Source organism: Peromyscus leucopus, chromosome 4 (genome assembly GCF_004664715.2).
Source record: "Peromyscus leucopus breed LL Stock chromosome 4, UCI_PerLeu_2.1, whole genome shotgun sequence".
Classification (NCBI taxonomy): domain Eukaryota; kingdom Metazoa; phylum Chordata; class Mammalia; order Rodentia; family Cricetidae; genus Peromyscus; species Peromyscus leucopus.
In genome coordinates, this window is record NC_051066.1 from 87092825 (window position 1) to 87105861 (window position 13037).

Here is a 13037-nt window from a genome sequence, read left to right on the forward strand (position 1 = left end):
GTGGGTTCTGAAAACTGAACCCTGGTTTTCTGCAAGAGTAGCAAGTGCTCTTAACTGCTAACCCATCTCCCTATGTGCATTTTTAATATACGTATTTGATTGTAGATTATCTCTGGGCAAATAGTTAAGGAAATGACAACTGAGAGACAGAAGTAGACAGGAATCTATTCTGCATACATGAAACTTTTGAATATTGCACTATTTGATAATGTTCCACAGATAGAGACCTTTAGGAACATGCATGTAGGCAAACAAACTAGGAAAAACTCCATACCAAAGAAACTGAGTGTAATAGTAAAAGAGACTATGGATGGATTTTTTTTTTTTACAGTATTTAGGGTTCTGCTCAATGACTGGGGTGTTTAAGGGGAAGTAAGTATCAACAGTGAAAAGAATGTTAGCAATTCACTCAGGAGACAATGAGAAACAAAGCGGTGCTGGGCACTCATGTTAAATAAATATTAAGGACTGGAAAAAAAGAAGGTTGCTAAATACTGCATGGCCTTAGGGAAACATTGTTTCTGATGGTCTTGCCATTTGCCCTGTATGCGTATTAGGTACATCACAGACCTATTATAGTGAGCGCCTCACTTTCTTGTTCGTCAACCTATGTAATAAAAAAAAAATTTAAAAAAAACAACCAAATTTAAAATAGAATGAAAATAAATGTTCTCCACGTACTTCTTAAACTTAGACCACCAATTCCTTTGTTATAAAAAGTATTTTTCCCCCTTTTCAGCCCAAATTTCTGCATTTCCACTCTCCATCCAGAGCTTAGAGCTTTTGCACGTGTTTCGATTTCTGTAACTTTTCTGTAGCAGCTCAGTGCTCAGGGTAAAAGCACACCTTGCCCTAAATAATCCTTTACAGAGATATATGGTAGAAAGAATATTTGGAGCTAGAAAGAACTTCAAGAAAATGACAGCAGACGTCTGACATGTCAGCGACAGACCCAGGACTCAACACTTGAGATCTTCGTCCCTCTCAGTCTCATCCTCCTTTACTCCCATGAGGTGTCACGCATCTTCAGGTGCCACAACAACCTACACTCCTCCACCTTTACAACCTGGGCCGGGGCAGATGCTCCTCGTCGCCGCCTTTGGAGCCGCAGCACCGGAGCGTTCCCAGCGTCGCTCTGCGTCCCTTCTGATTGGTGAGCTGCCCTACCTTCTTCTCTCCGGGGGGCGTGCCCAGCTCGGGGCTGGATCCGGCTCGCGGTGATGACGACATCGTTCGGTGACGGCGGCGGCCGCCGCAGAGGCCGTACGGCTGGGGAGGGCTTCCGGGCCGTGGGCCTGACTCCTCAGAGCTGCTGTCATGGCGGGTGCTCTGTGGGGCTGCTTTTCCATCCTGCTGCTGTTACTATCAGGAGATGCCCACGGCTCGGAGGTGCCTGGGGCTGCTGCCGAGGGCCCGGGGGGTGGTGGGGTCGGCCTGGGAGATCGTTTCAAGATCGAGGGACGTGCGGTTGTTCCAGGGGTGAAACCTCAGGACTGGATCTCCGCGGCCCGAGTGCTGGTCGACGGAGAAGAGCACGTCGGCTTCCTTAAGTGAGCATCCCGAGGGCAGCAGGAGAGCGGTTGGGTGGACGCTGCAGGGTATCCAGCTAGGACAGCACAGTGTCAGGACCGACAGTGTAGCTGTCACAGACTGAAGGCACCGGTGCCACTAACGGTCTTCGCTGGGAGACGTTTGAGAGGCAGGCAGATACTTCAGCAGCGAGGCTGGGGGACAGGGGCCCCAGGCCCGAAAGACTGGGGTCACTCATTTGTATTCCCATTTGGTCCCCCGGTGTAGGCCCGTTTTGTCCCCTGTGCGGCGGATGACACTTGGACCCAGGGGACTGGTGGACCCTCGTTTGTTTGTTGGATATTTTGCCCCTTTGCGTCTTGTCTAGTTTCTCTGGAACCTAGTTGCTCTCTACATGTCAGTCTTCTGGTAGCTTGGTGTTGCGTAGAAAGATGCTAAACAAGTGGGAATTGTCAAAGCCCAAAGGACTCCCAGCGGTGACACAGACTGGAAGGCTGATGTTCCTGCTTCTAAAATTAGTGAGCCCAAAAGTCCCTAATCAAAGAGCTTTTTTTACTCCTCCCCCCCCCCTTGGCCCAAGATTGTGATTATTGTTCTTTTTACACTTGAATTCGTCGAGGATTTGTGATATCGCAGTCGTCCTTTATGTTAGACTAGGGTTTCTCAAGATTCCTTACACATACGTTATCTTGTTCCTAGGAGAAACAGAATTGTTGTTTATATTGAAAGGTGCGGTGATTGTATTAGTGCTTTGGTTTGTCAGCAATCTGTTTTCACCCTTTTAAGCATGAATATGATGTTTTAAATTTTGCCATCAGTATTTGGAGTTGAAACTATGATTGAAAGAAAATATTTTTTTTGCTGGTTTTATATACCAAGTCGTGATATCTGAAAACCGTACGTCTTAAGAGTGGACATTTAAGTTTGAATTGAAGATTTCTGCAGATTGTTGAGGTTCCCTCATGAGAAATTCAACCTCAGATTAGTAAATAACAACAAAATGGCAACCAATATTTTAATGTTATCTGGAACTGGGGTATTGTTAAAGAGTTTATCCTAATTAATGATGCATTAATAATGAAATCCCTCTGGGTGGTGATGGTGCACACCTTTAATCCCAGCATTCGGGAGGCACAGGCAGGCATTTCTCTGTGCATTCCAGGACAGCCAAGGCTACATAAAGAAACCCTGTCTCAGAAAAAAAAATAAAAATAAAAAATAATAATAGTAATAATAAAATCCCATTAAGGTTTGGAAGATAAGGCTTAATTGAGAATTTAACTTCTGCAGTATATAGCACTTTTGAAAACTACTTATTTTTATTTTAAAATTAATATATTATATATTGTTATATATTATTCTTGCATAGTGACATATGCCTATTATCTCAGCTACTCATGAAGTAGAAGCAGAAGGATCATAAATTAAGGACATTATGAGCAACTTAGTTGAGACCCTGTCTCAAAAAAAAAAAGCCAGTGATACAGTTTTGTGGTGGCACTGAGGTCACTCCCAAGTATAAATAAATAAATGTTTATTGAGGAAAACAATATAACAATATAAACAAGATGTTTTCTTTTAAAATGTTGCAGCTGAAAGATAGCAACCCTTAATGTTTTATATGACTTGTCTTTAAGAGTAAAACACACAAGACTGTAATTCTCATTTAAGATTTATGAAAAATTTTTATACTACTTGGTTGTTTCTTTTTTTTTTCTTTCAGTTTTTGAGACATGGTTTCTCTGTGTAACCCTGGCTGCCCTAAAATTTACTCTGTAGACCAGGCTGGCCTCAAACTCAGAGATCCAAATGCCTCTGCCTCCCGAGTGCTGGGATTAAAGGAGTGTACCACCACCGCCTGGCTTCTACTTTATGTTCTTATATTCATATAGAAGGGTTGACTGGGGAGGTGGCTTGGGACTTTGCTGATGGAGATGAGAGGCGTTGGGGTTGAAGAGTACACAAGCCTTTTATTATTATTATTATTATTTTATAAAATGTCATAATGTGTATATAAACCACAACTCACTTATCCAATCTTCTAGCTTTGGACAACTAGGGAGTTGTCAGTTTTTTGTTTTTGTTTTGTTTTGATATCATAAGGTTGTATACTATTTAATTTTGATTGTTTTGAATGTGTAGTTTCACTGTGGTTCATACTACCTTAACACTCATGTCCTCCTGGATTCACCACCTGATTCCAGGTGTCTGCTATCATGCCTAGCTTTGCTTTTTCTTTGGGTGATTCTGATACTGTTTGTGTCGAATAGTCATCACTTTTTTTTTTCCTGTTGCTCAGAAAAAAAATGTTTTGAAATTGATTCTGTCAGAATCCATCAAGAAGCAGACTGGATGTGATGCACACACTTAGGTCGTAGCTCTTGAGAGGGTGGGGCAGTAGAATCATGAATCTGAGGCCCTCCTGAGTTGTATAGCAAGACTTTGTCTCCAAAACCAAAAGAGCAGAATATGCACTGAAATTAGAATAGTTTACGTAAGTTTAATCTAAGGATTAAAACAGTATAACCATCAAGGTATAGAGGAACAGTCAGTGTGAAGTACCTGGAGCTTACAGCCGCAACACTGTTTATCCAGTGATACGTGAAAGCAAAACAAGGAAACTGTTGCCACCTCTAAGCTGGAGGGAAGAGGAGGGGAAAGGCACCTGAAGATTTGGAAGTGTGCATGGGGTGAGGAGGCTTGTATGGATCCAAGGTACTGAGCAGAGCCAGTTAGAGATGGCCTGGCAGTGATAAAGCTGTGGGAAATACACTAAAGTAATTTTCTTCCTTTCCCGTAGACATGAACAGAAAGGTAGAAAGTGGGTCTGGGGCATGTGAGGGGGATATGGATGTGACATCTGTCATCTCATTGATTACCAGGGTTGATTTGGCTAGACAAATGTCTCCTAACTCTAACCACACCACATGCATCCTTCCTGAAGCTGGTAGAACCACCAAAAAAACCTCTTAAGGTACATTTGAGAGTGGGTCCTGGGGGGTAAACAGGTGTCTAGCTGAAGAATAAGGCATTTTAATGCTTATATTTCAGTTCTGCTTTACCTTAGTATATTCTTTCAATGACAAGAAACACTTTTCATTTTAAATTTTTATGTCTTTTTTTCCTTGAAATAGCAGTTTTTCATTTCTAGACAGGTTAATTTTGACTTGCAAGAAGAAATTACCAGCTTTTGATTGGATGATTTTTTTTTTAACCTAGTAGAATTAGAGGAAATACAGAAAGAAAAGATGGATGGCTTTAACTACTAAATTGTAGGTTTCTATATAACCAGCCAAAAGTAACTAAAGTAAATGGGGTTTATAATAAATGGAACAATTACTATTGAAATATGTTTGTATGGAAAAAAAGGTCAACAAAATACGAGTTAAAACTAGAATAGAACACTTTTTTAACTAATAAGAATGTATTGAAGGGCCGGGCAGTGGTGGTGCATGCCTTTAATCCCAGCACTTGGGAGGCAGAGCCAGGCGGATCTCTGTGAGTTCAAGGCCAGCCTGGGCTACCAAATGAGTTCCAGGAAAAGGCGCAAAGCTACACAGAGAAACCCTGTCTCGAAAAACCAAAAAAAAAAATAAATAAATAAAAAAAAATAAAAAAATGTATTGAAGGAATTTAATAAAATTGGGACCCTTCTATTGTAATAATATACATTGATAATTTTTCTTCAGTGAAGACAGGGCTTCACAGTAGGAGCTGCTCTTTGTCACTGTCATCTGTATCTGCAGCAGGAAGCTTTGTTACTCTGGCTTAGGCTCATCTATTTTCAGAACTGTTAAAATTCTGCAACATAAAATGTAAGACCAACTTTTGACATTTTTTGTTTATTTGGGAAGAGGGGCAGAAACTATGTAGCCCAAGCTGGCCATGAATTTATTAGGTAGTTGAGGCTGGCTTCAAACTGGCAGTAATCCTCCTGCTTCAGTCACCTGAGTTTTATGATTACAGGAATAAGTCGTTATACCTGCATTTTCTGTTTTGGTTAGCTGCTTCTAATTGTTCATGTCTTTGTTTATGACAGGATTTTCCACTGTAGTTCAGGCTATCTTGAAACTTATTATATAGCCCAGGCTGGCCTCGAACCCATGGTGATCCTCCTGCTTAAGCCTCCTGGATACTGGAATCTGGTTTTCTTCTGATGTTTTTTGAGAACTATTTGGGAAATAGTGCTTTCAAACAGGGAAAGACTAAGGTACTGGTGAGAAGTAACTAAGTATGATTTTCCTTTTTCCAGGACAGATGGGAGCTTTGTGGTTCATGATATTCCCTCTGGCTCATATGTGGTGGAAGTTATTTCTCCAGCTTACAAGTTTGATCCTGTCCGAGTAGATATCACTTCAAAAGGAAAAATGAGGTGAGGATACATGATTTCTTTTTATTAAAATCTAGTCTATTTACTGTTATGCATTACTTTTGGAATTTACAGTGAAGATTGAGAGTTTCTTATTTAAACCACAGCTACTTCTATAATGTTTAATCTACCTTTGTTGGAGCATTGAGACAATGAAGTTGAATTTTTTTGCCTCTGGATGAGTGCTCCTAATATGATAAGCCTCTTCTATAATTGTATAGAGTAAAGGTAAGATTATTTACTGTAAGGGAAAAGTACTGTGGGAATCATAATTGAAATTTGACTTTTAAAATTGAGAATTATTTAATTTTTTTGAATTTGAAATACTACTCCTACTTTTCATTGAAATATTTTGATAAGTCCCTCTATTTACTACAAAGTTGTTCTAGAAGTTTCTATAGCTTCTCCTTTATACACTACAAATTTCAGTAAAGCAATTGTCAGATGCAGTTGTGGTGTGTATGTGAAAATGAAAATCTTGATAAAATGGAAAGAAGGGCCCGTGAGGTGGCACAGTGGATAAAAGTACGTGCCAGGAAGCCTGTGACCAGAGTTTGATCTCTGGGACTCACATAATGGAAGGAGAGAACCAGCCCCTGCAAGTTGTCCTCTAACCTCCACAAGTACACTGTGGCACCTATGTGCCCAAATACACACAAACACACACTAAATAAGTAAGAAATGTGTAACCTGGAGTGTAAATTTATTATGTCTTACAAAAGCTAGGAGCTTCCAAGCTGAAGATTGAAGGTGATGCCTGGTTAGTATAACTGGAATAGTAGCACATATAAATGCTTAACTTCTGGAAGGTGATGCCCTGCTATGTGTTTAAATTCAGAGTAAATAAAGTGTACTTTTCTTACAGAATACCCAAGGAAACAGTGTATATTGAGCCAGCCCATGAAACAGACCTCTAGGAAGTTAAGATTGTATGGATACTAGATATGGGCTACATAGTTTAAAAGTATATGTAAAGTGATTAAAGAAAAGAAAGACTTAATATCTAATTGTAAAAGTTACTACACACAAATTTGTAACTTTGTCTTAATTAAAATGTTAGTCTTTATAGTATTAAAAAAAGAAATAGAATATTTCCTGTTAAGACAAATGGCATATCAAAACAGTCCTAATTAAAATGTTAGTCTTGGGCTGGAGAGATGCTCAGAGGTTAAGAGCACGACTACTCTTCCAGAGGTCCTGAGTTCAATTCCCAGCAACACATGGTGGCTTAGAACCATCTGTAATGAGATCTGGCGCCTCTTCTGTATACATAATAAATAAAAGTCCATGACTTGATCTTTAAAAAATAAATAAATAAATAAATAAATAAATAAATAAATAAATAAAATGTTAGTCTTTATAGTATTAAAAAAGAAATAGAATATTTCCTGTTAAGACAAATGGCATATCAAAGTAGACAATAGATAATTTGAAAAAAAAAAGATAGGATTATTACAGTAAATACAGGCATTGAGATGGAAACGGATGTGTAAAACAACTGAAGAGATAATCTGATGAGCAATATCCGGCAGTGGTGGTGCATGCCTTTGATTGCAGCTCAGGAGGCAGAGGCAGGTGGATCTCTGTGAATTCGAGTCCAGCCTGGTCTACAAAGCAAGTTTCAGGATAGTCAGAGCTGTTACACAGAGAAACCCTGTCTCAAAAAACAAACAAACAAAAAAAAAAGAAACGAACGATGATAGCAATACGAAAATACATAAGCACTGAGGATATAGCTCAGTGATAGATTACTTGCCTCGCATACTCAAGGTCCTGGGTTTGAGCCTAGTACCAACACCATCACTGAAATAAATAAACAAAACAAATACATAATTTGAAATTTAAAAAGCGAACAATTAGAGAATAGAAATTTTCAAAAGTAAAGTAGATTATACATGAATGACTTATAGGTAAGGATTTTTATTTTAATTTTAAGGCAGTATCTTACAATGTAGCCCTGACTGGCATGGAACTTACTGTGTAGACCAGCTGTCCTCAAGCTCATGTAGATCCAGTTGCCTCTGGTTCCCCTGAAGTCAAGAGTGCTGGGATTTAAGGCATGAGTCACCACTCCCAGCTGAGAATTTTGATTTTTTTAAAATACATCTCTGGTAAAAATGAGATATTATCAATGTGTTTTCTATGACTTTCTTGAATCATATATTTTCCCTGTAAAATAGCCTTAAAAATCGGATGTATCCAGTAGTGTATGTCTTAGATAATCAAAAATATGTAAGCCAATACTTTTGCATGTCTCTAGTAAAATAAATTCACCCAACCTGGTGGCACATGCCTTTAATTCCAGCACGTGGGAGGCAGAGGCAGGTAGATATCTGAGTTCAAGGCCAGGCTGGTCTACAGAGTGAGTTCTAGGACAGCCAGGGACACCCAGAGAAACTCTCTATCTCGAAAAACCAACCAACCAACAAACAAATAAATAAGTAAATTCATTACTACATGTAATGAGTGGACTTTAAAATGGGAAAGATTCTAAAAGAACTTTGAGGTGGGGTTCTTTTTGTTTTGTTTTGTTTTGTTTTTTCGAGACAGAGTTTCTCTGTGTGTAGTTTTGGTGCCTGTCCTGGAACTTGCTCTGTAGACCAGGCTGACCTTGAACTCACAGAGATCCACCTGGCTCTGCCTCCCGAATGCTGGGATTAAAGGCATGAGCCACCACTGCCCGGCGAGGGGGGGTTCTTTTTTTCTTTTGAGACATAGTCTCATGAAACCCAGAAGCCCAGGCAAGCTTCCAGCTCCCAATGTAGCTGAATTTGGCCTTGAACTCATGATCCTTCTGCTTCTGCTTTCCAGTCCTAGGATTACAAAGATTTGATACCACACCCAGATTTAAAATAACTTTTGATATGAAAAGAAGATAAAGAGTTACATGGATCTGCAAATGTAGAAGTGATAGAGCTAGAAGACCCCAAATCTAGTTCCTGTGTCCTTTGATGAGTGCTTTAGACAGAGGCTTGGATGGAACTTTTAAGATCTAAAGTTTAGATGTGGAGCTGGAGAGATAGCTCAGCAGTTAAGAACCCTGGCTGCTCTTGCAGAGGACCTGACTTCAATTCCCAGCCCCCACATGGCAGCTCACAACCATCTCTAACTCCAGTTCTAGGTTATCTAAGCACTCTTCTAGCATGCTTGGTCACTGCATATACATATATGAAGTCAAAAAACACCTATAACATAAAAATAAATAAGTAATTTTAAAAAGATTTTTTGAAAAAAAAAAAGAAAGTTTAGATGCTAAAGTGCTTTGGAAAAGCTAAAGGTAAACATAAGGCATTGCTAACATAAGCAATTCTTAACTTTGTTTTTTGTTTGTTTTGCTTTGTTTATATGTATGCTTTCTTTTTCAGTAGCTTGGGATCCAACCCAGTACCTTGCACATGCTAGACAAATGTCATGTTTTTCATAGAATTCATTTTCTCCTGTTTCCTTAGAGCAAGATATGTGAATTACATCAAAACATCAGAAGTGGTCAGATTACCCTATCCTCTCCAAATGAAATCTTCAGGTCCACCTTCTTACTTCATTAAGAGGGAATCATGGGGCTGGACAGACTTTCTGATGAACCCAATGGTATGTGTAGAGCATTGTACTAATCCCTGGTTTGCTTCTAGCAGTTGAAACGTTAAGCTCCTGTGAGAGGGAAGGGTGAGACTGGGAAAGTAGTGTCATTGGAAACAGACAGTGAAAGGAATAGGAGAATTGTACTGTGTATTTCATAATAAATGTGCAACTGAAATAAATATGAGGAAGATCCCCGATTTCATGAGATATCAGATAGAATGAGAGTATTACTAAGTTGTATATAGAGTTAACCTATCCATTCTACCTATCTGCCCATTGATAAGTGTGCGCTCATTTATTAACCAGCCCATGTTGATGGCACATGTAATGTTTTATTATTCTTGTTTGAGACAGGGTCTCAGATCCCAGGCTGGCCTTGAGTTGCTATGTAGCTGAGGATGACAATGAACTTCAGAGTCTCCTGCCCCTACTTCTCAAGTACTAGTATTACAGGGATACACTACCACCCCTAGTTGTTGTATGTAGTGCTGGGGAATCAAAGCCAGGGCCTCCTGAGTGCTAAGCAAGCACTCTACCAAACTATGTCACCAGCCCTTCTAGTAGGGCTTTCTTTCTCCTTTTTAAAATGTGTAATAGACAGAGAAGTTATCTTAGAGTATTTTAAGTAGTTGATATTAATCCTGAAACAATAGTCTACAATTCATGGTGTGATCTTAATAGTGAAATACTAAAAAATTCTTCAGAAACAAATTGACCTTTGTAAAATCTTTATTATCTTAGGATTCTCTAAATTTGGATTCCTTAGTGATAACTGTTTAGATCATAAACAGTACTGTTTGGGGGCTGTACGTCTAGTGAAGGGTAAATTAGTACCAGGGGTTTATCCCCAGAGATAAAAGGGCGGGAGCGCAGCCGAGAAGAGAAACATCAGCACGAGACTGCACCATTTTCATCTTTGCTGTTCTCATTTCCGAAAGTGCACAGAAGTGGGTCGAGTGCTGGAGGATTCTCGGCCATCTTCAGAATGAATGTCTCAAGTAGCTGGCTTCCACTAGGCTGCAGGCTCTAGGGGATGTAACTAATAAGAGCAGTAACACAGCACTTTGTAACACAGACACTTACAGCTGTCTGTAAGGAGCAGCCCCTCTGGCCATTGGAATCACCAGTGGCAGCTTGCACTGGGAGAGAAAGAAGAGCAGACAGTTCCACTTGGAAATGATTTGTGTTAAACCTAAAGTCTTTACAAAGATAAGAGGAGGCCTGTAGGAGAAGTTTAGTGTCGGTAAAGCCCAGGCATACATGAGCAAGACTCCTGCAGTCTCAGATGCCCTGCAGCAGTCACACAGCACCCCACCACCCAAGCTGCTCAGTACTCTTGAGGCAATTTTGATACATTCTATTCTATATACTCACTTGGATCTTGTCACTGGTTATTAAACAGGTCTTGTTTCACAAGCTAAAGTGGAAGAAAAGGTTTCTGATTTTTTTTTTTCTTTTTTTAATATTCTGCAGGTTATGATGATGGTTCTTCCATTATTGATATTTGTGCTTCTGCCTAAAGTGGTCAACACAAGTGATCCTGACATGAGACGGGTAAGCTGACTGCCCAGCTATGGACTTGTGAGGCATGCTGTGTCTTTTTTTAAATAGCACTTTGAAATTAATTGTGTATGTATACTCGTGTAGGGTGTGTGTGCGCATACACACTCGTGCACTCCATGGGCACTGGAGAGTAAACCCATGGCCTTGTGCATTCTCCAAGTGCTCTACCACTGACACGGAGCAGCATTCCTAGTGCCTGTTTTTAAATCTAGTTTGAGGTAGACTCTCAGTAAGTTACCCAGGCTGGCCTTGAACTGTCAGTCCTTCTGCCTCTGCTTCCCATGCTGTCATCTGGGCATGTTCTGGTGCTTGTTGTTCACTGCAGCTGTGTAGCTTGAGTATTGTCAACTTGTCCTAGTTCCCATGACACGTTCTTGTAAGAGTTTGTATAATGCAGTATTTGTTTCCCTGTGTTGCGCTAGCTGTTTCCATTGGATAAGATAAACTCAGGTGGTTGTCTTGAGAATGCTAGTGTCTTTTCATAGAGTTAAAGCATTGTGCTGATCTCAGTCTTTTTTGTGTGCCTTGCTTGTTACACAGTTGAATGCATAATAACCTTGATATGCCTAATCCAGATATTCTGATCTTTTAATCTACTTTTGCTTAGTAACACTCTCTTGAGAGTATGCACTCATTTATGTGTTCACACATACAAGTGATTCAGGTAGAGCCAGAGGGGATGCCTCTCATACCTGGTGCTTTTCTTCCTGCAGGAGATGGAGCAGTCAATGAACATGTTGAATTCCAACCATGAATTGCCTGATGTCTCAGAGTTCATGACAAGACTCTTCTCTTCAAAATCCTCTGGCAAATCCAGTAGTGGCAGCAGTAAAACAGGCAAAAGTGGGGCTGGCAAAAGGAGGTAGTCAGGCCACAGCCGCCATCGCACAAGCTCGGCTACACCAGTGCATCCAAGTCTTGATGGGAACCGTGTGAAGCGACTACTGTAAACTGAGTCATCTGAAAGTTGATCTCGTACAACTGTTGTCTCTGTTGATTTCTTAACACATGTTTTGTACTTGGTACACAAGAAAACCCAGCTCTCATCCTTTGTCTGTATGAGGTCAATGTTAATGTCACTGAATTAATTACAGTGTCCTATAGAAAATGACATTAATAAATTATATGAAGTACTATACATTATGTATATTAAAGAGGTCTTAATCCAGAGATAAAATTATCTTCTGTCATTCTTTACTACTTTCCTTTTTCTGGGCAGGTTTATCCTTTCCTTATCTGAGCTCTGCTTTTAAAAAGAAGTGCTTGGTCCTTAAGAGCACATGCACTGTTTTTTATGTATGGGGCCATAGGTTTCAAAATTTCCACCCTAAGACAGGTGTGGTGGCTCACACTTGGAATACTAGCACTGAAATGGCTGATACAGGAGGATGGCCTTGAGATTGAGGCCAGCCTGGGCTACAGAGTAAGACTTTTTCAAAAGTAAAAATCCCAAAACCTGCACTCACAGTGAACGTTCCCTGATTGTGAAGTGGCATGCATGTTCCTGATGCAGTTATCATTTTATTATTTAGAGTGTGGACATGTGGGTCAGTATAGAGCCTACCACTAAGTTCTAGTTTCATTCCTGTGTTCATTTCATAGTTAGTTATCTATCAGCTGTGTGTTGTGGTCTGTAGTAGAATACAGAGATGGATAATATCCCAGCACCTATCTCAGAAGGAGACAGATCCTAACAAAGAGTGGCCAGGGGAAAGCAGCCAAGCCAGAAGCAATGCCTCCCGGCCCAAGGATGGAAAACCAACCTCAGTGTCATAGGGAATTGCTCCTCTTTACAGTCTTAGAGTTCTTTTTAGAGTGTTAAAGCAGGACAACAGCACAGTGTTTTAGTTTGGAGATCTAAATTGACTTCAGTAAATCACAAAAGTTTTTACAACTTTTCCTTATGGGTTATTTTAATTAAAGAGAAGCTCTTAAGCCACAGTATTGGACAAGTAGAGTGCTTCCCTTCTCTCTTGGGATAAAGGAATCTGTATTG

General features: G+C 40.0%; 1 protein-coding gene across 1 annotated transcript; it reads left to right on the forward strand.

Moving 5' to 3' along the window:
- The first annotated feature begins 1255 nt into the window (after positions 1-1255).
- On the forward strand, positions 1256-12211 carry Emc7 (ER membrane protein complex subunit 7). Its single transcript, XM_028857267.2, has 5 exons — positions 1256-1550; positions 5783-5902; positions 9349-9487; positions 10952-11032; positions 11755-12211. The coding sequence occupies exons 1-5, from the start codon at positions 1318-1320 to the stop codon at positions 11905-11907; spliced, it is 726 nt and encodes a 241-aa protein (XP_028713100.1). The 5' UTR covers positions 1256-1317; the 3' UTR covers positions 11908-12211.
- The last annotated feature ends 826 nt before the right edge of the window (positions 12212-13037 follow it).